Raw genomic sequence first — 27,131 nt, 5'->3', positions numbered from 1 at the left:
GGGCAGTGTGAAAGACAGAGAGGGAAAGAGCTGCACTTTCTGAAAGGGCCACTGATCCTACTGAAACAAAATATGTGCTCAAGCAAGTGTCAGGCAAAAACAGACAGGATCAGTTCTCTGGAACAGCCACTTTCCCTGCCTTTGACCAGCGCTGGACCCAGTGGAACTATGATCAGCGCTGGGGGTCTGCGGGTAGTGTTATAACAGAAATGTAATGAACACAGTGTTTGTCCCAAGTCATGGGATTTTGTGGGTTCCCTCAAAGCCAGAGCTCCTGGAATGATGTGACTATTTTAAATTACAGTTTTAATTAAAAAAAAACAAAACACCAAACAGTACATTTCTAGCTCTCCTCAGTATAAATGCTCAAAGCACAAAAACTAGAAGGTAAATAAACCCCGCTACTTTTAAACCAACCTGATGCTTGCAGGGGAGCAGCGACCTGATTTCTGAACGCTTGGGGGGTGAGGGGGGGGCAAAAATAACGGAGTTTTGCTCCCTGAATGTTGCTCCACTGTGTTACCCTAGCGTATAAACTCCTGCTCTTTTTTCCTAAAGGCAGAGGGCTTGCAACCCTTGCTAAGCCAACGGCTCGGTGCCTCGGTGAGGCACATGGGGTCGGTGGGTTTTGCAGCACCCTGGGGGGGTTGCTACGTCGGTCGTGCTAATAAAAGAGGGAGGAGCCTGGGCCCCAAAAACTGGACAGGGGGGAGCGGGTCGGGAGCCCCTCGACGGATCTCCCGGGCCAGGTACCCCAGCAATGGGACAACCTGGACAGGTGGGAGCCCCTCGCCCCACTGTTGGGGCTTAGCCAGGGATCCGTGCTGCTCCCCCCGCGGGTTTGCTGCAGCGGGGGGGAGGGGGGGAGCGGGCCGCCCTGGGCCAGGCTGTGGGGGGCGCGCGCCCCATCCCCGGGACTCCGCGGCCCCTCAACTCCCCCGCCCCCGCCCGCGCTGCAGTTCCCCCCTGCGGCCGGCAGAGGCCGCCCCAGCGCCTCCGACTCCGGCCTCCGCAGGCGCCGGGGCGGGGCAGCCTCGCGCCCGCGGCCCTGACTCCGGCCGCCGGCGCCGCGGGAGGGACAAGATGGCGGCGGCGGGGCGGTGGCTGCGGGCGGCGGCGGGGCTGGGCGGCCGGTAGGTGACCCCGGCCCGGGCGCGGGCTCGGCTCGGCTCGTCGCCGCCCCCCGCTGGGGGGGTGAATCCCTTTCCAGACAAGGGGAAGCAGGGTGTCCCCGCCGGTCACCCCCAACTCCCCCCCGTTTTCTCCCCCCCCCCCCCCGCGGGTCGCCCCCCAACTGCCCCCCGCGTCTTCTCCACCCCCCTCGCGGGTCACCCCCCAACTGCCCCCCCCGCGTCTTCTCCACCCCCCCCGCGGGTCGCCCCCCAACTGCCCCCCCGCGTCTTCACCCCCCCCCGCGGGTCGCCCCCCAACTGCCCCCCGCGTCTTCTCCACCCCCCTCGCGGGTCGCCCCCCAACTGCCCCCCCCGCGTCTTCACCCCCCCCCGCGGGTCGCCCCCCAACTGCCCCCCCGCGTCTTCACCCCCCCCCCGCGGGTCGCCCCCCAACTGCCCCCCCGCGTCTTCACCCCCCCCCCCGCGGGTCACCCCCCAACTGCCCCCCCGCGTCTTCTCCACCCCCCCCGCGGGTCGCCCCCCAACTGCCCCCCGCGTCTTCTCCACACCCCCCCCCACGGGTCGCCCCCCAACTGCCCCCCCGCGTCTTCACCCCCCCCGCGGGTCGCCCCCCAACTGCCCCCCCGCGTCTTCTCCACCCCCCTCGCGGGTCACCCCCCAACTCCCCCCGCGTCTTCTCCACCCCCCCCCGTGAGTCGCCCCCCAACTCCCCCCCCGCATCTTCTCCACTCCCCCCCCCGCGGGTCGCCCCCCAACTCCCCCCCTCCCCTACGTCTTCTCCAAGCTGTGAGGTTAACTTCCCTTCTCCCTCTCCCTACGGGTCACCTCTCCTCATTTTTCCCGTCCCCCCTCCCCCCGTCTCCCCCTTGGGCCAGGCTTCGGGGGGGTCACAGGTTAATCTCCACCCCACCCCCCGCAGTGGGGTGTTAGGGGTTAAACCTTCCTCTTCCCCCCCCCCCCCCATGCAATGGAGAAGCAGAGGACGTCTAGCTGATCACAATGGTCTCCTCTGGCCTTAAAAAAAAACAAAAAACTATGAACTATCGACCTGATCTGCTCTCCCCACCCAGCGTGTAACTGGGAAGATGGTTTTATTATTTGTGTTGTCGTTGTGCGGAGGAACCTTAGTCATGGGTCAGGACCCTGTTGAGATCGGCAAGGCGCAAACACAGCATAACCTTAACTGTTAAGTCCCCGGCCGGCCGGCCCAGCTGGAGCAGCACCACCGGCCCAGAGCTCCCCCAGCCGACCGGGTCGGCCCTTTAATCGGTTAACTGTTTAAACGAAATCTTTTTAATCGTTTAAACGGTTAACTTTTTTATTTACATCCCTAGTAGGTTCCCTATGACCTATCACTGAAAGGCTGGGTAGGGAGAAACTTCTACATCTCTACAATGAGGAGAGGGTTAAAAGGACCCTAGTAACTCAAAATTATCCCAATTGCTTAAATTTGGTAAACTCATACAAAAGTTGTTTTAAAAAACCAACAACCTCCTGCTGAGATCTGAAAGGGAAACTGACTCTAAGTGTGAAACTGACTTCATTTATTTTCATTGTGGAAACCCAGAGAGAGGGAAGCAAAGAGTAAGCAGTGTAAAAAAAGGAATCTGGATCAGATCTTAAAATATTTTTGCTGTAATAATTCAAGGTGGTTGTTAGTAACAGATAAAGATATCTGTCCCTATATAATTACAACATCATTGTCTGAAGATTCTTGGAAGTTAGAAGTCAAAGCTCACATTTTCAAATTGTGGATATTTTCATGCCAAGTTTGTGCAGGTGATTATAGTGACTGCACAAAACAGGAATTTGCATGTGGAAAATGAACAGTTCTTTTGTATTCCTGTTTATTACCTATATAATCATGGTAATTATTGAGTACAAATATGCACCTAAACTTTTGAAAATCGGTTTAGTCCATCTTCTCACCTCTTCGAGTTTGTTCTTTTCAGTGTATTCTTCGCCGTTTTGTCCACTCGAGGTCTGTGTGTCTCAGCAAGATGGGTGGTGTGGTTTACCTGACCAGCATCGACAAGAATTTTCTGTTATAGCTGGCCTGGTTCCACTCCAGGGCCCTGGTCTCCCGCTGCTGGATACGAATAGCTCTGTTGATACACTGCTTCAATGGAGCTGCTGTCCTTTCTCCACAGCAGTGTCCTGGTGAATTTTAAATCAAGGTGATTGCTGTGTAATGGTTACTTGGCCACCTGGAAATTGAAGGAGAAGGGATTGAAACCCCATTTTCCCTTCTCCTCCAACAATTATGTGGAGAGGAGGGGAAAATAAGCCTGTAGCTGATAGCTACTCTACATTACCTGTTCTCCTTCAAGAGGGAGGAAATTGGTTAAGCAACTTGCTGAAATCCAGTGGTATTGGGTGCATACAAAATTCTCTTTTCTTGGGAGATGGGAAAAACTAAATTCTTAATTGAGAGATTGTTGGTAAAATCTGTCTTTCTTTAGGTTCTGTCGCATGACATTACAAGGCTTTAACTTAACAACTAAACAGCCTCTCTGCCAATTTGCACGAAGAAAACCGTTTCTTCCATCCACCATAGCACATAATACAGGTAAATTTAATTTTTGTCATAAAGTAAGTAAAGCTCTCTTGAGATTTGTCTCAAGAAGATGGTGAAAGAATAAATTCTCCTTTTTACTGAAATCTCACATGTATGCAGTATTCTGCGTGATTTTTTGTTAATGGAAAGGTAGTTAAATCATGCAGTCAGAGTTTAGAACCAGGACTCGGAGACTGTATACCAGATTCTGGTCATTATATGACCTCGGGTAAGTCCATTACACTCTGCGCCTCAGTTTCCCCATCGGTATAATAATGGGGATATTTCATTTGGTTGCTGAGGCTTGTAAAGAGCTTTGAAGATGTAAATCACTATACTTGTGCTTATACATATTAGTTTAACTCCTTAGCGTAAGATCACTCTGAGACCTCCTGCTATCCTGTGTCCTGTTCAACAGCTGAAATCAGGAAGACTGGAACTGCTGACCATCCCAAGATATAATCTTGTAAGGGTGGAGGTGTAGTGCCTTTACCATCAGGAGCAGTGTGCTCCTGAATATATCCTTCTGTACGTCTCTGGCCATCTTTGGGACAGAAATTTAAAAGTTTTGTTTTAATTTTGAGTTGTCTGATTAATTGTAGGTGTTGGGGAGGTTTGAAGTGATTTTGCTCTTCCTTCTGTCAGTTTGTTAGGCATGTTGCCCAATTCTCTTTTAATTTGACTAACACCGTATTAAGGCGCTGAGAAATTAAAATGGACCGAAATGACAATTTTGCAGTTTTTAGTATTAACCTCTTAACATTAGTTTTTCTGAAAAGCACTTCAGCTACTAAAACTTGTAGTTACGTAGCTCGTGGGATTGTAGTAACATATACCGATTTTCAGCTTTGGATTTCTGGTTCAAAGCCAGTCTTTGTTAGTGATCAAAAATTGTTAGTTTCGTGTGTCTCTTCAGTGATCTGTATAAAGTTAGTTTGGTCACAGAAAAGGGTTTCAGAGTAGCAGCCATGTTAGTCTGTATTCGCAAAAAGAAAAGGCGTACTCGTGGCACCTTAAAAACTAACCAATTTATTTGAGCATAAGCTTTCGTGAGCTACAGCTCACTTCATCAGATGCATCCAGTGGAAAATACAGTGAGGAGATTGATATACACACAGAACATGAAAAAATGGGTGTTATCATACACACTGTAAGGAGAGTGATCATTTAAAATGAGCTATTACCAGCAGGGGAGGGGGGGAGAAAACCTTTTGTAGTGATAATCAAGGTGGGCCATTTCCAGCAGTTAACAGGAACGTTCGAGGAGCAGTGGGGGCGTGGGGGAAATAAACATGGGGAAATAGTTTTACTTTGTGTAATGACACATCCACTCCCAGTCTCTATTCAAGCCTAAGTTAATTGTATCCAATTTGCAAATTAATTCCAATTCAGCAGTCTCTCGTTGGAGTCTGTTTTTGAAGTCTTTTTGTTCTAATATTGCGACCTTTAGGTCTGAAATCGCATGACCAGAGAGATTGAAGTGTTCTCCGACTGGTTTATGAATGTTATAATTCTTGACGTCTGATTTGTGTCCATTTATTCTTTTACGTAGAGACTGTCCAGTTTGACCAATGTACATGGCAGAGGGGCATTGCTGGCACATGATGGCATATATCACATTGGTAGATGTGCACGTGAACGAGCCTCTGATATTGTGGCTCATGTGATTAGGCCCTACGATGGTGTCCCCTGAATAGATATGTGGACACAGTTGGCAACGGGCTTTGTTGCAAGGATACGTTCCTGGGTTAGCGGTTCTGGTGTGTGGTTGCTGGTGAGTATTTGCTTCAGGTTGGAGGGCTGTCTGTAAGCAAGGACTGGCCGGTCTCCCAAGATTTGTGAGAGTGATGGGTCGTCCTTTAGGATAGGTTGTAGATCCTTGATGATGCGTTGGAGAGGTTTTAGTTGGGGGCTGAAGGTGATGGCTAGTGGCGTTCTGTTATTATCTTTGCTGGGCCTGTCCTGTAGTAGGTGGCCTCTGGGTACTCTTCTGGCTTTGTCAATTTGTTTCTTCACTTCCGCAGGTGGGTATTGTAGTTGTAAGAATGCTTGATAGAGATCTTGTAGGTGTTTGTCTCTGCCTGAGGAGTTGGAGTAAATGCAGTCGTATCGTAGAGCTTGGCTGTAGACAATGGATCGTGTGGTGTGGTCTGGATGAAAGCTGGAGGCATGTAGGTAGGAAAAGCTGTCAGTAGGTTTCCGGTATAGGGTGGTGTTTGTGTGACCATCGCTTATTAGCACCGTAGTGTCCAGGAAGTGGATCTCGTGTGTGGACTGGTCCAGGCTGAGGTTGATGGTGGGATGGAAATTGTTGAAATCATGGTGGAATTCCTCGAGGGCTTCTTTTCCATGGGTCCAGATGATGAAGATGTCATCAGTGTAGTGCAAGTAGAGTAGGGGTATTAGGGGACAAGAGCTGAGGAAGCGTTGTTCTAAGTCAGCCATAAAAATGTTGGCATACTGTGGGGCCTTGTGGGTACCCATAGCAGTGCTGCTGATTTGAAGGTATACCTTGTCCCCAAATGTGAAATAGTTATGGGTGAGGACAAAGTCACAAAGTTCAGCCACCAGGTTTGTAATACACATTCACCATAATTGGCATTAACCATGAAGCAGTTTCAGGAGAGAGGGTGATGGGTCGTGAAGATGGAGAGGGCTCCTCCTTTAGGACAGATGTGAGGGACGTTGGAAGGGCAACCTAGAGAGGTTTGAACTGCCACTGCAAATACTGTGTGTGTACAGATGACTTCAGTAGCAAGGTCTGTCAATCCAGCACCTTTCACTAACACTAAAACTCATGCCCGTACCGTGCCAAATTAATATTATCTGCAAATGTAGTCTGAAAAACCGCAGGCTGGAACTCCAGTTTACTCTATCTGCTCCTACAATATTTTGTACGACTCTGTGCTCCGAAAAAAAAGGGTTCCATTGCCTTTTGTGCTGCTGAAAATTGCAGATCAGCTTCTGCAGCTGCCTGGTGGATTCAACGACTCTGCCATGCTGTGGAGAAAGAGATTTGTGTATATACACATTTTTAATTATGCGGGTGCCTGTTGTATAGAACCAAGCACAAGTGCAAATATTATTTAAATGAGTGTCTCAGTGGCCACTGCAGCAAATGCTTTTTGATGCAGATTGCAGAGGGCCTCAGACCTAACCAACTCAGAATTGATTTTTTTTAACATTCAGATTTAATCAAGCAGTTTACTGGTTGACTCTGAGGGTTCTAGTCAGCTGCATACGGATCTACAAATGTCCTTTAAATTCTGTCTTTTTTCTATCTTTATTTTTCTCTTTCAGTAAATGATCAAACAGAAGAAAGTACATGGTATATTGGCCAGATACTTGAAAGAAGCAATATGTTTAGTCTGTGTGCGTGATGCTACTTACAAATAGTAGATGATGATAAACTTGGAGAAAGGAAAACGGTTTTTTTTCAAAAACCAATGTTTCTAACTTCAGAAGATCCTGGGTACAATAGCAACCCTCATCAATATTTTTGTGAGAGGATGATGTATCCTGTTGTGTTGTAGGCTAGCCATTTGACTGTAGAGTTGCTGTCAGTTGCCCTTTGCAGTAGAGAAGTCAGTAAATTTGTAGGGCGTGTTCAGTTGACCACATCCAGTTCCATCACTATAGGCTATTTGTCATATTGTCACATTGGAGGTGGCTTCCTTTGCCACTCTGATCAGGGAGATGTTTCTAGCCCTTGTGGTTGGAGTTGTGTGACAAAACAGAAAACGGCGTTTAGTTGCTAAGTCAGGACTATTTCTAGCATGTTAACACTGAGCATCTCCATGCTAATTCTTTTACTCTTTCTCTCGAAACCTGAGAGCATGCGTGTGTGGTGATGCTGTGGGTTAAAGTCAAATGAGTTGTCAGGACAGACACCTGCAGAGGAAATTTGGCGACTTATAAATAGCCTGATTTGTCATCTAATACTAGGAGTCGTGATCAAAATTGCCATTTAGGAAGTGAAAGCTTCAGCTCTTTTTTTGTTGCTTTAAAAATAACAAAAATAGTTGACTCTAAGCCATATATGTTTCTAAAGTTAAATAAGCTTGCTTCCCAAATAGCATGTACTCGGAATTTATACATATTCCTAGGGTTTTCTAATTAAAAAAAAAAATCTATTTCCCTTTGCTGAAAGTGATGTGCTGGTTTGAGAATCCGAATCGTGCAATGAAATATGGCAGTGAGGGGACAGGAGAGTGATCTAGTGGTTAATGTAGAGAGTAAGGAGGTAGGGTTGTATATCCAGCTCTGACATTTACTTTCTGTGTCACATCACATGCCCTTTAACCTCCCTGTACCTCAGATTTCCAATCTGTAAAATGATTATTGTAATACCAACTGCACAGCTCCATTGTGAATCTTAATTAATGTTTGCAAAGCACTTTGATATCCTTGGCTAAAAGTATAGTCTATTTCTTTTTGTTAAGGTTTGGCCAGTCCAGCAAAATCCCATTAAAATAATAATGTCTGAGTAAACAACTAAATACTTTTTTCATAAATGTTGGGGATATTTTTACTAGCTTTTATAAATGATTTTAGTATCAATTGTTAATACAAAATGTTTGCTGAAAGTCAATACGCACGGTATCAGAGCCAGATTAATTAAACTGGTAGAGCTGTCCATTCAGATAAGATAGTTTGGGTAATTAAAAAGAATTCTGTGCTTGCTCTGAATACTGAATTTCTGTGATACTTTCTCCTTTTTGATAATGCTGGAAAAGGAACAAAAAGATCTTAACATTAGCATATCTACAACAGAGGGTTAGTACACCTGCCCAAATCCTGCATCTGGAGTGTTCTTAATAGGAGGGTGATGATGTTGGAGTGGAGAGCCCGCACAGTGCTCAGGTACCAAAGTGGTGAGCATGGAATAACAACCTGAATAGTATAGAGAAGGGGCACAAATCGTATCTTAGTGTGGATGTTAAAAAGAGAGCCTCTGAAAAAGGAGGGGCAGAGTATTAGCTCTGTTCAGATTAACACAGAGAATGTGAGCAGCAAATTGCTCAGGGAATAAAAACTAGTTTGAGATTAAAACTAGCTGGGACAGGGTTTCATTAAGCTTTTCATCTGTCTCTTCAATTTAGTGACTGAATTGGTTGATCTTTATGTCAATATGGGTACTTTGATGGAACTCACTGAGCCATGCGTGATAAATTTCAATGTTCCACAGTCCTCTGTTTTTAATAAATCTGTGTTGTGCAAACAAAGCCTTGCCTGGCTAAATAAACAGGATCTCTGTTATTCCTTATATGAGCCACTTCTCTTTTGAACATTTATTTCCTCCTTTCTCTTTTCAGTAAGATGCATGTTTATTCAGACTCAGGACACTCCAAATCCAAATAGTCTGAAGTTTATTCCAGGAAGACAAGTACTGGAATCGAGGACCATGGATTTCTCCACACCAGCTGCAGCATTTTGCTCACCTTTAGCGAGGTGTGTTAAAGCATTACATACTTTGTTCAAGGGACTAGCTGTGTTAGTTACTGAAACACATCTATATACAAGTGTCGTCATACATGCAGCTGAATGTTAAAGAGAGGATTTGCTGCCTTTCCATTGTGGATGCTTCTTTTTTTCATAAAGTAGATTGAATGCCTACAGATAGCCAAAGTAATCTATCGAGATTTTTATACTGTGCCTGTCAATGTAATAACTAAGTTCCTGGTAATCTATTTCATTGTTTTGAATCAAATCATGATAGAATTCAGTATTCCTGAGAAGGAAATATACTGTTGCTCATACCTGTGTGCCAGATCTTGCAAAACTTTACTCAGGTGAGTAGTCCTTACACTAGTAGTACCATTAAAGTCATGCCATCTCACAGTGTAATGAGACAGACAACATAAGGAAGTGTCCATAAATGTGGTACGTGAAACTGAAACAGTTTACTAATATTGGCACAGTACGACTCTGACACTGTTAACCTTAGCTTCGAAGCCAATTGGGTTTTTTCTTCCTTTAAAATATGGGTATGTTACAAACAGTACAGTGGAAAAATTAAAATGATTTTTTAGTTTTCATGTATAACCTTTTGCAAAGGCCCTCAGTGCCGTAGATCTGGAGTATCCATAGTGAAACTTACTTGGACTAATACATTTCAATCCACTTGGACTATGAATCCTTACGACAGTTTATTTTCCGTCTAATACTTTGCTATATTTTCATTGGGTAAAAAAAAGGGCTGGGACACCATTAAAAATCTGTCTGAAAGTGGGGGAATGGGATGGGAAGGAGTTTTAGGAGTCTTTCGCCTGCTGATGGTGATGAGATGCATTGGAGAACTGTTGCAAACTTGCTTTCTGGGAAAAGTGGGTGTGAGCACTGCTCCTGGTATCTGCCATTGCATCAACAGCAGCCTCTGGAGATAATGCTCCTTATGCCTGCTATGTATGTGGGTTGAGAGGCTGCAGTGGGAGGGTGAGAGATGGAAATGCCATAGTGTCACCTTCCCAAGATCATAGTTTAATTTGCTCTTTTACGTGATGGAAATACTGCACACAAGTGAAAGCAGCCAAATGCAGTCCTCTCTCCGGGAAATGTAGCATTATCCAATGTATTGCTATAATATTTCCAAAATGCTATAGTTGATTTGTAGCCAGACAGGAACTTTTCAAATGAAGTTCTTTAGCTCAAAGGTAGTATAAATGCCCATATGTATAGAACAGCAGATGCAGTGTGAAAGGTATTTCAGTGCATCCAGTAGAGATTGTTTACAATCCAAGATCTCATTAGCAGAGTGCTGAAATACCAGGATGTGTATGAACCAAATTATATTAGATTGCAGAGTACAAATAACTGGAGGAAAATGATTTTGTTGCAAAATGTCTGAGAATGAACTTCTGTATAGTACATGTTGAGGAAGTACAAGGAATATTCACATCTTGTGATTCTGTGTTTAATGCTGGCCTGCCTACCAGCACAGTTAGAGTAAAGCGTTTATTGCACTACCATTTATATCTCAGTTTCCAGGCTTTGTAATTGGGATGCCCATTTGCTTTGGTGTGAGAATACAAATCTTCCAAAGAATAATATCAGCTATGCTAGCTTTAGATGATTTGGAGTGAATGTGTAACTCCAAAATATTTTTAAAGTAAAATTTTGGGACCATTAGTCCATCAAGCAAATTAGGGTGTGGTGATATTTTAAAAAAACACACAACACACACAGCTACATTTTTAACATTTAAAAATTGTTTGTTACATGTGTAGGAAAGTTCTTCTCCTAAATATCCTTTGCTATACATAACCTGTGGTAAAGTATCTGATTTGTGCATCTTTGAGTTGTATAGATTTCCCCTTCAAGAAAGTCTATTTTTCAGCTATTTAGATTTACTGAAAATGTATCCTGTCTCTGTTTTCAAGATTAGGGTTACCTACAGTGTTTTGTGTGAAAATGCCAGATTTAACTTCTGGTTGTTCTAGCTGTTTTTTATCATATCCCTGTGTGTGACAACAATCAGTCATTTAATCTGTGGTCTAGGTATTAAGGTTCTATAGATTTGACATCACTGACTCCTGGGGCCACACAAACAAAACTGAGCATTTGTTGAGATTGCCTTTAAAACTCTCATTCAATTATTTTATAATTAAAATAGTTTGTAATCAGTGAGTTCTTGTTTCCTGTCTGGTTCTAAAGTTTTAGAGTGCTGGTCTGAATTTGTGTAACAACAAAATTGTGTGATGATAAAATTCAGAACAGCTTTTAGTAGAATTGATTATAATGAAAAGTTTTCAGCAACCTAATCTACTGTTCTAAAGAAGAGTCCCTGTCCTTCCACAGTTGCATGCCAAGAATGTTGGGATGTGTGTGTCGGTCATCTTGATGCTGATTCAGTAGTTTTATGGCTAAAGAATACCTCATGGCTTCAAACAGGAGCTAGAGACATGAGCATTAACTCTTTCATACTTCTACAGCATGTTACTTTTCCCTGTTCAGTATCACACGCCACGTTATGATGTTTTCCACTTATGCCAAGCTGCAGAATTCCATGAGCATGGATAAAGAATAGAAGCACTTAAACTGTAGAAGAATCTTTTGCCAATCTCCTTTAATGGTTTTATTTTCTTAAGTGATTATTGCCCTCTAGAAATGTATTCTAGTAGGAAAGCAAGAAACACAGTGGAACATGATTGATAGAAACTTTTAGTTTAGTGTTTTTTGTGACTGCAGACTTGTGGTTAACTTTCTTTTGCAGACAGTTGTTCAGGATTGAAGGAGTTAAAAGTGTCTTCTTCGGGCCAGACTTCATCACAGTCACAAAGGTAAGCGGAAAAGCGGTTCTAATGGTCTAAACATGAGCTGATGCATGTCCAGCCTGCAGGGAGAGGTGAAAGGAACAGACTCCTTGCAGATCCTTCCCTGGCTTGCATAAGGTACAGTAAAAATCTTACCTTTACCTAGAAAGTCCTCAAAATATTCACTACAGGCATTAATTTAATTCTTCAACATTATCTCTCATAAAGTGAAATATAGTTACCATAAAGCTATGAAGGGCACTGTGTTCTAGTTACGGCTTCTGAGAATATTGTCTCTTGAATCTGATTTTCGGAGCCGCCGAAGGTCACTACTTACCTTGACTTGAATTGTTGTAGGTGCTCAGCACTTTTTCAGTTCTAATCAAAATGTTAGAAGTCAGTTGAGTAAACTTTTAATAAAACATTTTGCCCTTTTGTGGTTCCCTTTCCTCTAAATTTGAATAAAAAGCCTCACATTTTACGGATGTGCATATTTACTATGGCATACTTGGTTAAGTAAGTTTCTGTAGCCAGGGACAGATCTTGGGCATCCAAATGGATTGGCATGCTAAAGGCATCACTGTTGTCTGATCTAGCATGCACGTGGCATTGTGAATAGAGCTCTGCTCCAGAAATAGTCCTTTTATTACTCGCGCTAAAAGAGAAGTTCCGTAAAATATTAAGTAGTGTTAAGGTTCGTATCCTTTTAGGCTAGATAATAGTAGGCAACAAAATTACAAACACGTGAAGGTGAAAATCTATCTAACAAAGAACAGTGATACACATAAATGCAAGCAAGTGCATTATGTATTGCCTCAAAATCCCTCCTTTGCCTCCCACTGGCAACGCTTATTCATCTGGGACTCAGGAGTTCACCCAACCTAGGAGGTATTGTGTAATAAATCCATAGCTGCATAAACACCGTATAGTCGCTATGCCATTTAGTGGACAACACATGAGATGTCAAAAATAGAACACATAACCGAAACGTAAACAGGCTTCAAAAACAGTTTGTTGGCACAAATAAAACTTAGCAGAACATCTGTGATTTTAGGTTCTTTTCATCTTGCGTTGTTTGTTTTTATACACTAATATTTTATACAGCAGTTGGCTGGCAAACATTGCAGGCAACTGCTTAAATCCAAACAACTAGACCTCTTTACTGAATATTTTAAATATAATTTTATGAAAACTTTTCTATTTCATGTTGGATTTGGTAAAACTGTTGAAACATTTAAATTTCAGGCCTTAATGCCCAGCAAGGTGCCTTTAAGATGGACAAAGGGCCATCTGTAAGTTTAATCTTTGGAAGGAGGCAGAAACACTATATTTGGTTTTTTTCTTAATTTTTTTATAGGTGAGTGAAGATTGGGATTGGAATTTACTGAAACCAGATATTTATGCAACCATAATGGATTTCTTTGCCTCTGGTTTACCTGTAATTACTGAAGAGGCACCTCGTACAGACACGGGTAAATGGAACTCATCACGACTGGCTTATGCTTGCATATGGTCTTAGTCCTCTCTTAAGTTGATGTGTTTGATAGATCATGTTCAGAGGAAATGAACTTGCCTCACAGAAAACATGTGAGAAGAGAATAACTGAAACAGTATAAATGGCTAAAATTAACACGCAAGATTCAGTAGTCTGCCTAAGGTGCAATTAAACTAATAATACACAAACGGTTTAAAGCAGTTGTCTGACTATGAATATGGGGCCAGGTTCTCAGCTAGTGCAATGCTGAGGCCAAATTTTATAGACTCATTGATTCCAAGGCCAGAAGGGACCCTTGTGAACATCTAGTCTGACCTGTATAACACAGGCCATAGAACTTCCCCCAGAGAATTCTGAGAGCATATCTATTAGAACAGTGGCTTTCAATCTGTGATCTGCTGATCCCTGGGAGTCCACAGACTATGTCTAAGATTTCCAAAGGGGTCTGCACCTTCATTTGACATTATTTTAAGGGTCTGCAAATGAAAAAAAGGTTAAAAACCATTGTTTTAGAAAAACCTCCAACCTTCAATGGCACCACACTGACTTTGCCCCAGCAAAGGATTTGGCCAAGGCTGTTCTCGCCTTTTTTGGTTTGAAACATTTTTTTAAAGTGCTTGGGTTGCTGTGTGTACAAAACTGTTGGAGGTTGCGACACAGTCTGCTTTTTACAAGCTCGCTATAAAAATCACTGGTCTCCTTTGTAAAGTGTTGAAATGCCCTGTGTTAATGGATTAATCGTAAAATTGCAATACGGTTCCAACAAGAATGCAGAGAAGAGTTGCTAAACTGAGCTGGAGGGAAACTCTGCCTGTGTTGAGGTGTCCTGGTAGCCCATCTGTTGCCGTCAGGTGTTCTTCCAGTCGCAAAGTACGCAGCTGCGTAGAGCACCCTGTTGCCCTGCGCAGCTGCATGCTGCTCCAACCCCTGCTCGCGCTCTTCCCTAGGGCCCCCACCCTTGCTTCTCCCTTGCCCTGCCCTAGCTCCGCCCCCACTTCCCTGAGCTCTGCAGCAGAGCCCACCGGCAGCGGGAAGTGCAGCGACCCGGCCCCAGCTGCGCTGCCGGTGAGTGCTGGGCAGGGCCCCAGAATAGCTAGAGACAGCCCTGTGTGTAGCTATTGAGAAATCTGTGTTGGTGTAACTTACATGCTGAGGAGCCAGAGGGAGGAGTAGGTTGTAATACAGGGCTGCCTGTGTTAGCCCACATATCTGTATCCCATCCTGTTAAGTGCTTTTCTCTCTTCTCCTCTCTGCATGTGAAATAACACCAGCTTGATCTGTCAGAGGGCTTCTCTGTGGTTTGAGAAGAACCGTGGTTATGCTTATGTGTGAGTAAGAGAGAGAATATTAAGGAAAATCTAAAAAGTGTCATGTATGTGCTGTAAATTACACCATCTTAGACTTAGCTGTGAGTTTAGCTGTCAGAAGCATCCTTTGGTGATGTATTGTTGGTACAACTTAATCATGGAAAAAGAATATTGTTTTTACAAGTATTTTACCACAGTAGTATTAATCATAATAAGGCCCTGTCAACATTTTTATTTGCATTTGTTTTTCCCCTAAAGCTGCATCAGAAGATGACGACGAAGTTGTATTAATGATTAAGGAACTTCTGGATACTAGAATAAGGTAACTTTAAACATTGCTAGTTTAAAGCATTGTCACACAGTAGGCGTGTTTTGGATTATTTCAGAGTGATGCAATTCTAAATATTTTTAGGATTACACAAATTAAATGGGTAACGTGGCATATTTCAGCTTGGTGCACAGACAAGCCATGTTCATGTTGTCATTGAAAATCGCACCTTGAGGTTCCCTGTGAAAACTAGCTTTGTGCTAAACAGTGTCCAGTTCAGAGAAGGATCTGACTGAATCAAACTGACCCCTTCAATTCAAACTTCACTTTCCTAGATGATTTTAGGAGACGGTAGGATCCTGCAGCCCATAGTAGAGTGTGTTCTTTAAACTGAGTTCATTGGGACAAACCTGGTTATAGCTTTAGGTGCTACTGCAGTCTAAATCTCTAAAAATAATAATAAAAATAAAATGAAAGATCTTCGACTTTGTGGTGAGCACTCTTTTTTTTTCCCCCTTCATATATTCATCTCCCTTGTTTTTCACATCTTGCTGTTCTCAGATGAGTTTTAAATCATTTAATATTTCATGTTCAGTAAAGTAGGGTAACCTCTATCATCTCAAATTTATATCTCAGAAATTCACGCACAGAAGTCATCTGAGCTTCAATAAACGTTTATCCCTATATTTTTTCTAAAGCAATTATATTTGGGTTTTGACACAGCTTGAAATAAGAATCTGGTAGTCACCAGTATAGTGTTTAGAGCAGTTAAGAGACGGTTTTCAGTTCTTGTCATAAGGCAGCCCCACCTGGAGCATCCTTCTGCTGCAAACCGCGGCAGGACAGGCACAGCTGCCTCTTTCTCTCCTTCATAGTCCCCTGAAGTGTATTTGAGTGTAAATAGCCCTTGTGGGTTTAATTTATTACAAAAGGAAGTCCCATGCACATAAATTCCAACACCATAATCCAGGCAATACATCGAATACAACCCCAGCATGCCCTTGCTCTCCAGCACAACGCTCTATGGCTCCAGCTCTCTGACTCCAAGAGCCAGCTGGCATCTCCCTCTGCTGCTCTCAGCCTTCTCTGGCCTTGGCACTCTTTGGCTCAGGAAGGACAATTCTGGCTAGCCTCTCCCCTGGCTCCCTATTCCTCTACCCTTTTCAGCCTCCCGGCACCGGCTTTGGCACTTGAAAGTCAGCAAGCTAGCCCTGCCATTGGCTCTTAGCTCTCAGCGTTTTTCAGCCTCCCAGCACTGGCTCTTCAGCCCCGGAAGGTCAGCCGGCCAGTCCCTCCACTGGCTCTGTGATGATTTGTCCCTCTTTTCGGGGAGGGCCTGCAGTGAGCTTTCTGTTCTCTGCAGCTTTTCCCAGAGACCTCTAGTGTCGTGAATATTCCTGACTGGTCTCTCGCTCCCTAATCTTGTATAGCCCCTAAGTGCTGCTCCACCCTCTTAAGTGACCAGACTGGGATTACCTGTTCTGGCACAGGAATGCTGTATCTACTTCATTTACAGTAGTCAGCCCCCTGTACAGTTCTTTAACTACCTCCCATAGTGAACAGAAAAAAAATAAGAAATACAGAAATGTGGATGTGGGGAAATGCCTAATGTATTTCAGAAGTCCTCTTGTCACCGACTATGGCTTCTTCTACAAATCTCACATTCCAGGAGCAAACACTCTTACGTACGGTGTAAGTGAATAGAATTAATTTGCATTTCTCAAGAAAATGGACCAACTTGGGCTTTTTTTATTTATAATTTCTATAAAATGTTGCATTCTGAAAGCTCTTATAAAAATAAATTGTAAGGGAGATATTTCAGCTGAAATATAGTGACATATATATATATAGTGAAATATAGTAAACTCATCTCTCAAAGAGGAAGGGATATAGAGGGGAGGAGGAAAATCTTATCTAATTATATGTATTGTGTGTGTGTATATATATAAGTTTTCAAACTGGGGTGTGTCCTCCTTTGATCCCCCTCCCCCTGGGGGCATGCCAAGTTTTATCACAGGGGGCAGAGGATGTGACAGGGCTGGGCTGAAGGCTGGGGTCAGGAGGAGGCTTTGTCTGGCAGGGGGAAGCACACAGAACTCTGAGGGGTGGTCTTGCCTGCTTTGACTAGGCTTTTTGCCCATCTTACTCCCTCACAGCTGCAGCTGTGTCTACCAACTGGCAGGAGAGATTGGTGGGAGCTCTGCGAGTGGGAAGTTGAAGGCTGCACTCCAGGAGTACCGCCACTCCCTTCCCCCTGCTACACAGAGCCTTCTCTTGATCCCAGCCTTTCAGCGCAACCCCAAGGCTAGGAGCGCTGTCTCTTTCCCTTGCTGGACAGCGAATGGGGTCGCGCTGAAGTGCCAGGGTCAGGAGCGGGTTGTGTCCGGCAGGGAGGTCAGTATTCAAGGGGTGCAGTCTTTCAGTCTCCTCCTGATCCTGGCCCTTCAGCTCAGCCCCATCTGCTTCCCCTGCGTAGGGGTAATGGAGCTGGGCAGGGAGCCAAGTGCTGGCAGCTTCAGGGAGCAAAAGGCTTCCTCAACTGCCATGTGGTGAGTACTCGGTCTCCCCAACTGGCCCTCGCAGGTACCAGGTGTGACGCACATGGCAATCTTCTGCATATCCTTGATTGAGTATCTTTGGGGTCCAGTGCGTTAAATGCAACGTTTGTGGACTGGGGTCATATGTCACTCTCCAGGACAGAGATGGGATGTGAGGCATGGGAGTTCAAAGGACTATATGGAAAATGTGCTAGACGGGAATGGACGTTTGGGGACAATAAGTGTGAAGTGAAGTATTTTCTGGGGAATACCTAGAAAGAGGTTAATGCAAATTCCCCACCTCTGGTTATGCAAAAAGCGAGACTTTGGAGCTACAACCTGAGGAAGGACTTGTACCAGTTCACAGACACTGGAGATCAAAGGCCTAAGTTGCGTAAAGAACAGCTGAAGTGCCCAGCCTGGGTTCTGGTTCTGAATCTAGACTGTTACGAACTTGTAACCACAGGGGAAAAACAACCCACTGGAGCCTGAGGTTGGAGATGCGGGTGACCCCTGGTAAGCTTTTTAGCATGCGTGTAGGTTCTTTTATTGTTTTAACATGTTTTCTCTGTCATGCTTTCACCTTAATAAATGTGCTTGCTTAGAAAAAGCTGTGTGGTAACTTAAAATTGTGGGCAATACACTGGTCAGAGCCTCTGGAGAGAAAGCCAAGTGCAGTTGCTGGCCTTTTAGGCAGCTGGAGAGATCACATTGTAGGCAGGGAACTATGCAGCCTTAATAATCCCCTGGGCAAGAGGGAGTGAGACGCAGGTCTCTGCCCAAGAAAGGTGATGGCTGAGGAGCTAGGAGCCTAGAGTGGGTGCCCTTAAGGGACCACGAGTGGGGAACACAGATGCAATTGCCCTGAAACCGTGACACCAGGCACTCCTCCCCTCATTGCTTAGAAAAAGAGAGGTGTGCATGGTCGTGGGGGTGGCTCAGCAAAACAAAGTTTGGGCACCTCTGGTATGTAGAAATGATTTGAAAGACAGCATTAAGTAAGCTTTGCTGTCATGGGTTATGTGGTTGCCTAAAACCCCCATGGTACATTAGCCTTAAAATTCACAGTTGCCTCTTTTGTATTCCACAGAAGTTCTTTTAAAATTGTTTGTCCTTTTTCTCAGTTGGCCAGGAGGCTGTTGAACAGACCATTTGCAGTAGTCTATGTTGTTGTGTCAATATCCTTATTGAATAGCTTCCAGGAGCTCTGTATAAGCCCAGTGATACACACAGAGAATTCGTTGTTTACACTGAAGAACATCAAAAATAGAAGCAAAGAAATCAGAAGCCTTAGGAGGGTGTGTCGACACTGCAGTTAAAGACCCGTGGCTGGCCCATGTCAGCTGACTTGGGTTTACGGGGCTTTGGCTACGGGGTTGTAAAATTGTGGTGTAGACGTTCGGGTTTGGGCTCAGGCTGGAGCCCGAGCTCTGGGACCACAATTTTACAGCCCCGAGCCCCGCAAGCCTGAGGCAGCTGACACCGGCCAGCTGCACTCTGGGAGGAAAGAAGGGAAGACTGGAATTGTGCCGTAACATGTTAAAATCTTGTTTCAAATAAAGGAAGAATGAGTTCTCAATCAGTTGCTTTTTGTTTGTTGGCTTCCAGGAATTGAGGTGATTAGTTTAGTGTAAGTTGTTGATGCTGCTGATAATAAATGTGACCAAATCCTAAATTATTCCAGCAGGGGTGAAGTTCTCAAGTGTTGTTCTGGGAATTGGTATAAAGAGCTTCTGTTCAAGTAACATGACGCTTTTTAGCTTGGCATCTGGAAAAATGTTGCTATGGGGATGCATTTACAAAGTTAGTCATTTGTCCATTGTGACAGGAGACTAGATTGGGGAATTGTCAATAGCTCTGGGGTCCAATCCTATGAGATGCCTCATCAACTAACCAGATCAGGCCCATACATACTTTTTCTTCCATACATTCTTTATACAAAGCACAACAAACATTCAGAACCCTCTAGAATATGTCATAATTATTCCCCATACTACTACATTCAGTTTGCAACAAGTTCTAATACTACACGGAAGACAATTTTAGCAAGAAAAATCCTCCAGTTCTACAGCTTACTGAGGATTCTGCCTTCATACCATACAGAAGAGAGGAGAGTGAATTGGTGACCATTAAAATTTATGCCTGTTGGAAAGTTCAGGATGTTGCTATGGGGGTGGAAGTGAAGGCTGTTTATCGTGGGAGTTAATTATAACTTCTTCGTATAATGTAAAGAAATGTGATTACTCAGTTATTATTGGTTGTAAAAATCCAGACAGATGTTTTACAAGCTTGTAGCTCTCTCTTTCCATATTAACTTGCCAATTGCAAAAATACCAGTTCAGAACTAAAAATCTTGCTCTCTTCCTTCAATAAGTACTTGCTGCTAATTTTTTTTTTTTTACTTGTAGAACACATGATGGAATTCTCAAACTTTACATAGGAATGGATGCCTAGGGAGTTGTCAAGCCTTTGTCTCTGTCACTAGCCCAGGTCAAGAGTTGTCAACTGTTGATGCTATCTGATGGCTAACTCTTAGTTCTGTGTGACATGGGTTGGGAGGGATCGCAGGCTAGCTCCCAGTCACAAAATTCGTCAAAGTTGGCACATTTCCTCATTAGCCAAGGAACAAATAGGCCTTGGGCTATGTGTACGTTATAGAGCTTCCAGTAGCACAGCTGTACTAAGGTTGCTGCGCTGCTGTAAGATCTCTTGTGTAGCTGTTTTATGCCAACAGACGAGAGCTCTGCCGTCTACATAATTAAACCACGCCCAACGAGTGACAGCAGCTATTTTGGCTTGAGCCGTTCTCCTGCCAGCATAGTGCTGCGCACACTACCGCTTACGCCTGTGAAACTTATATTGTTCGGGGGGGGGGGGGTGTTTTTCACATCCCTGAGCAACGTACGTTTTGCTGACATAAGTGGTAGTGTAGATACGGCCCCAGAGAAAGAGCTTTGGTCCCTTCAGGTCAGGGTTGGGACATGTTGACCTGGGGCACTCTAAGGAGACATCTGCTCTGTCATTGCCCATGTTAGACCAGTTTGTGTAAAAAGAAAGGGCTTTAGTTCCTAGAACTCACTCTTATATGAGCATTAAATTAACTCTTACAAATTTTTAGAACAAAAATTACCTGCAGTAATATTTTCTGTTTGTTTCCTCAGGCCAACAGTTCAGGAAGATGGGGGTGATGTCATATATAAAGGCTTTGAAGATGGGATTGTACAGTTAAAGTTGCAGGGTTCGTGCACTAGCTGTCCCAGTTCTATCATAACGCTGAAGAATGGGATACAGAACATGCTACAGTTCTATATTCCAGAAGTGGAAGGTGTGGAACAGGTATGTGAATACTAGTGAATATAAAGGTGTGTGTTTGATGTATAGACAGGACCTCCTCCCCCTCGGAGGCATGTAGAGTTCTGCACAAGTAATTTAGAATACAGTTTTTTAAAAGTACATAATTTTGCAAGTCCGATGATATGGTATTTTAAGCAAATGGATAATGGGGCAATATAAAAGAAATAACAGTATTTAACCCAGAAACATCTATGGCATTGGGAGTTATTGATATTTACAACAGGTTATTTCTGGGTGGTTTTTTTTTTAATTTACTGAAGAAAAACTTCATTTCCATAGGGACTGGATGCTTTTAAATGCCTCTGCTTCCTGCAAAACTTCAATTTTTAGAAGAAAAGAAGTACTTGTGGCACCTTAGAGACTAACCAATTTATTTGAGCATAAGCTTTCGTGAGCTACAGCTCACTTCATCGGATGCATACTGTGGAAAGTGTAGAAGATCTTTTTATATACACACAAAGCATGAAAAAATACCTCCTCCCACCCCACTCTCCTGCTGGCAATAGCTTATCTAAAGTGATCACTCTCCTTCCAATGTGTATGATAATCAAGTTGGGCCATTTCCAGCACAAATCCAGGGTTTAACAAGAACGTCTGAGGAGAGGGGGAGGGTAGGAAAAAACAAGGGGAAATAGGTTACCTTGCATAATGACTTAGCCACTCCCAGTCTCTATTCAAGCCTAAATTAATTGTATCAAATTTGCAAATGAATTCCATTTCAACGAAAGCTTATGCTCAAATAAATTGGTTAGTCTCTAAGGTGCCACAAGTACTCCTTTTCTTTTTGCGAATACAGACTAACACGGCTGTTACTCTGAAACCATTTTTAGAAGGTGCAACTTGCATGGGTCTTGGACCACAAATCAACCTTGAATGGGAAAACTTGTTTAATAAATTAGAGGAGTCAGATTAAATCCCTAGAATCCATCTAGGGGAGACTACAGCGGGTGCTACTGAAAGGTGAACTGTCAGGCTGGAGGGAGGTTACCAGTGGAGTTCCTCAAGGATCAGTTTTGGGACCAATCTTATTTAATCTTTTTATTAGTGACCTCGGCACAAAAAGTGGGAGTGTGCTAATAAAGTTTGCGGATGTTACAAAGCTGGGAGGTATTGCCAATTTAGAGAAGGACAGGGATATCCTATAGGAGGATCTGGATGACCTTGTAAACTGGAGTAATAGTAATACGATGAAATTTAATAGTGAGAAGTGTAAGGTCATGCATTTAGGGATTAATGACAAGAATTTTAGTTATAAGCTAGGGACGCATCAATTAGAAGTAACAGAGGAGGAGAAGGACCTTGGAGTATTGGTTGATCATAGGATGACTATGAGCCGCCAATGTGATATGGCCGTGTGTCAAGGTTCCTCCCCCACTCTGAACTCTAGGGTACAGATGTGGGGACCTGCATGAAAAACCTCCTAAGCTTATCTTTACCAGTTTAGGTCAAAACTTCCCCAAGGTACAAAATATTCCACCCGTCGTCCTTGGATTGGCCGCTACCACCACCAAACTAATACTGGTTACTGGGGAAGAGCTGTTTGGACACGTCTTTCCCCCCAAAATACTTCCCAAAACCTTGCACCCCACTTACTGGACAAGGTTTGGTAAAAAGCCTCACCAATTTGCCTAGGTGACTACAGACCCAGACCCTTGGATCTTAAGAACAATTGAACAATCCTCCCAACACTTGCACCCCCCCCTTTCCTGGGAAATGTTGGATAAAAAGCCTCACCAATTTGCATAGGTGACCACAGACCCAAACCCTTGGATCTGAGAACAATGAAAAAGCACTCAGTTTTCTTACAAGAAGACTTTTAATAAAAATAGAAGTAAATAGAAATAAAGAAATCCCCCCCTGTAAAATCAGGATGGTAGATACCTTACAGGGTAATTAGATTCAAAACATAGAGAACCCCTCTAGTCAAAACCTTAAGTTACAAAAAAGATACACAGACAGAAATAGTTATTCTATTCAGCACAGTTCTTTTCTCAGCCATTTAAAGAAATCATAATCTAACACATGCCTAGCTAGATTACTTACTAAAAGTTCCAAGACTCCATTCCTGGTCTATCCCGGGCAAAGACAGACTATAGACAGACACACAGACCCTTTGTTTCTCTCCCTCCTCCCAGCTTTTGAAAGTATCTTGTCTCCTCATTGGTCATTTTGGTCAGGTTCCAGCGAGGTTACCTTTAGCTTCTTAACCCTTTACAGGTGAGAGGAGCTTTCGCCTGGCCAGGAGGGATTTCAAAGGGGTTTACCCTTCCCTTTATATTTATGACACCGTGAAAAAAGCTAATGCGGTCTTGGGGTGCATCAGGAGAGGTATTTCCAGTAGGGATAAGGAGGTTTTAGTACCGTTATACAAGGCACTGGTGAGACCTCACCTGGAATACTGTGTGCAGTTCTGGTCTCCCATGTTTACGAAGGATGAATTCAAACTGGAACAGGTACAGAGAAGGGCAACTAGGATGATCCGAGGAATGGAAAACTTGTCTTATGAAAGGAGACTCAAGGAGCTTGGCTTGTTTAGCCTAACTAAAAGAAGGTTGAGGGGAGATAGGATTGCCCTCTATAAATATATTAGAGGGATAAATACTGGAGAGGGAGAGGAATTATTTAAGCTCAGTACCAATGTGGACACAAGAACAAATGGATATAAACTGGCCACCGGGAAGTTTAGACTTGAAATTCGACGAAGGTTTCTAACCATCAGAGGAGTGAAATTTTGGAATAGCCTTCCAAGGGAAGCAGTGGGGGCAAAAGATCTATCTGGCTTTAAGATTAAACTTGATAAGTTTATGGAGGAGATGGTATGATGGGATAACATGGTTTTGGTAATTAAATATTTATGGTAAATAGGCCCAATGGCCTGTGATGGGATATTAGATGGGGTGGGATCTGAGTTATCCAGGAAAGAATTTTCTGTAGTATCTGGCTGATGAATCTTGCCCATATGCTCAGGGTTTAGCTGATCGCCATATTTGGGGTCGGGAAGGAATTTTCCTCCAGGGCAGATTGGAAGAGGCCCTGGAGGTTTTTCGCCTTCCTCTGTAGCATGGGGCACGGGTCACTTGCTGGAGGATTCTCTGCTCCTTTAAACTACGATTTGAGGATTTCAATAGCACAGATATAGGTGTGAGGTTTTTTGCAGGAGTGGTGGGTGAAATTCTGTGGCCTGCGTTGTGCAGGAGGTCCGACTAGATGATCATAATGGTCCCTTCTGACCTAAATATCTATGAATCTATTAATCTTTTTCTAGCATGGTTTGGCAGATCGAGTCTTTGTTGGAATAAGGTGGGGAAAAAAGCCCGACACATTTTTTTTCCTCACATAGTTACAGCTGGTTTTATTTTTCCTCATTCGTGCATTTGTACTATGTACTCTAAATTTTGTGGTGTTATTTTGTTCCAGTAACACAGCACATGAAGGTTATTAGTTTTCCTTTTTTTATTGACTCAGTTTCAAATGTATTGCTTCGCTCTAGTCTCAGAAACATGTGATGGATTTTATAACTGGAAAGTTTTTGGAAAAACTTTTTTTTTTGGTCAGTGAACAATATTTTGATGTTTTGGGGACTTTCTTCTGATAAGTATAATAAACTAGGAACAAATGTTTGCTCTGTATGTACTAAGATAAGTCTGGGTCTGCAAAAATACAAATTCAGATACATTCTCCAATTAAACATCTGGTCTGTGTTAATGAATGTTCTCAATGCTTTCGTAACCACTTGGTCTGCCCTTAGCATTACACAACCTTCTTATTTCAGTCAAATCTCCTCATGTCATTTTGATTGAAGTGAGTGGCTCACCTCTTTCATGTGACCATCATCATACAATGGTGCTGAACAATTGCTACTCCCATTGCTTTCTCTGGGAATTAAGTAGCTCTTAAGATCAGGTTCAATGTAATTTACTGTGTCTGAATAACAAATGTTGTCATTTATACTTAGGTCTCTTTCTTGAGCTCTTGTGTTGTCCTAGTGAAGCAAAGTGGAGAATAATTACTTAAACAACTTCTGGGTTTTGGTTTTAGGTTGTTGATGATGAAGATGGAGTGGAGAAAGAAGCAAACTCTACCTGAGCTAACGGCATGTGTGTGACTCTAAATAGCAAAGTTTTTTCCCGAGAGTGTGTATAACTTAATCATGTCCCGAGGAACAACAAAAATTGCCATTCTCTACTTTCATCTCTTAAAATTCTCTCTCTCTCTCTCTCTCTCTCTCTCTCTCCCCCCCTACCCCCCCCCCCCCCGGGCCCGTTTAAAGATAATATACTGCCTTTTGCAGTGACTTACTATATGGTCTGCTTTCAAAAGAGAACTTGTTCCTTCTCCTGTAGACTTCATAACTGTTACGCATGGTTAAGAAACAAATGAAAAGCATTTTTAAATAGTGATTTGTCCATCTATTTCTATTTCAAACACAAAGGCTTGAGAATAAAAGTGGGAAGTGAAAAAAGTTAGTGCAATTGTTTAGAATAAATTCTAAAGAAAGTTGTGCATTTTATATAATATCTGTTTCAAATATTCTCCCCATTCTGCCTTATGGGCTTTTGGAATGACTTGCAATCATATTCTGAAGCTCCGAGATGTAGAGTTTATTTTTATGAAGTAAATTATTTATTTGTTCTTGATTACTGTGTATGAGTTTTGACTAAAAGTTAACCTGGTCACTTCAAATGTTTGTTGTTGATTATACTCAGTTGTTAAATATAATAATATTGACTAGTTTTGTGATTGTTATTCCCTTCCTTCCAACCATTGTATAGACAATGGCAACAAAATCAAATACAATTAGTTACAGATGTGAATCAACCGCTAAGAAAATAATACCATTTTTTAAAGAGTTCATTAGATGATCCTTATCAGCCATGATAGCTGGAGACCCTAATGCACTTTTTTATAACTAAAGATTATACAGCATATATTATTAATCTGTTTAAATTTGCAATAGGTCCTTCCTTAACATAGTATTTCTGGATGCAGAAAAATGTGGCAGGAGAGAACGTCAGTTTTACAAGCATTTAGAAACTGTGGGAAGGGAAAAGGTTGACTTTCTGAAACTAAAACATGTCACTCATGCTTTTCAAGAGCAAAACATCTATTTTGTGGGTATGTAGAGGCATAACCTGTTTCCAGTGCCCAGTCTGAGTAGATGACTTGGGTATTAGGGATTCTGTTTTCCTTTGGCTGCATCCACAAATGAGTTGCTGTAGGACCACGACTTGGGCTTGTGGCTGGAAGAGTTCCCACGGTTTTTGTGCTCCTTCCTCCACATGCAGGAATTTATTGCCTGCTGCACATGCCCCATCTCCCTTCAAGAGCCACAGCCATGCAGGAAGCTTCCACAGTGCTAGGCTTCATGGTGAGTGAGCAGTACATAACCCCTGAAATTCTGCCTTCCTCCCAGCCCATGCACAGTGGAACCAGAGCAGGTCTGTTGAAAGCAGAGCCTTTCATATCAGTAGGCAGGGTTTGGGGCAATGCAGTGGACATCACTAAATAAGAAAAACAGCCTTGGAAATCCATGCTCAGATCATTTTTGAGGAGCTGGGATTCCTTTAGAAAATTCAAGATCTGGTTTACTTTTCCAGATTTTTCAGTAATTATAAGCACATGCCTACGTACAGCCGAATCACAACTGAGTATCAAGTAGGGCAATGTAAGTACACGGTGTGAAGTAGTAAGGAACACATTCTCGGTTGGTTTAACTCCACCAATTTCCTGGATCACATGAATAAACCAGCAGAGAATTTGGCCCACAGGGCACAAAGCAGCATGTAATAACAATGGACTTTATGCTCTCTGTGTGCAGTTTAAGGATAAATATTTATTTTAACAAAACAGCTGTTGGAATTCTGCTTTGGAGTCATAATGCAGTGTCTTAGAAATAATAACCAGGATTGGGAGTTTGGAACTCCCGTGTGTTTTGTCCCCTCCCTCTTAGAAGTAAACAATGTCTAATCTTGCTAATGTATTTATAACAAAAGCACCCTGGAGGCAGACGTGTGCTCTTCAAAGGACCAGCTTGTGCACAGGCTAACACCATGCTCATGCTTTCAGCAGCAAAGTCCAAAATGGCTGGTAATGTTTCTGATTTCTCAAAAATTGAGCTTTTTTAGCCTGATTTCAGGTCAGTTTCCTGAATATCTTTATAAACCATTAAATACTCAAATGCGAAATAGGTGTATTATTGTGAATTAAATAAAATGTCTGTCCTCTGCA

The 27,131-nt window shown here is 43.1% G+C and overlaps 1 protein-coding gene across 3 annotated transcripts; it reads left to right on the top strand.

Annotated features, from left to right (window-relative positions):
- The first annotated feature begins 690 nt into the window (after positions 1 to 690).
- Positions 691 to 27,131, top strand: NFU1 (NFU1 iron-sulfur cluster scaffold). 3 transcript variants are annotated; one of them, XM_048829208.2, is made up of 8 exons: positions 691 to 778; positions 3,596 to 3,702; positions 9,006 to 9,141; positions 11,903 to 11,969; positions 13,300 to 13,414; positions 15,003 to 15,066; positions 20,711 to 20,885; positions 24,942 to 27,131. In XM_048829208.2, the coding sequence occupies exons 2-8, from the start codon at positions 3,606 to 3,608 to the stop codon at positions 24,987 to 24,989; spliced, it is 702 nt and encodes a 233-aa protein (XP_048685165.1). In that variant the 5' UTR covers positions 691 to 778; positions 3,596 to 3,605; the 3' UTR covers positions 24,990 to 27,131. The 3 variants fall into 3 exon arrangements, with proteins under 3 accessions (XP_048685165.1, XP_048685164.1, XP_048685163.1); XM_048829207.2 differs by lacking the exon at positions 691 to 778 and adding an exon at positions 1,038 to 1,133; XM_048829206.2 differs by lacking the exon at positions 691 to 778 and adding an exon at positions 3,117 to 3,310.

The sequence above is a fragment of the Caretta caretta genome, chromosome 26, assembly GCF_965140235.1.
Source record: "Caretta caretta isolate rCarCar2 chromosome 26, rCarCar1.hap1, whole genome shotgun sequence".
NCBI classification, from domain to species: Eukaryota; Metazoa; Chordata; order Testudines; family Cheloniidae; genus Caretta; species Caretta caretta.
The sequence above is the reverse complement of the archived record's forward strand: the minus strand, read 5'-3'. Positions and strand labels throughout refer to the sequence as shown.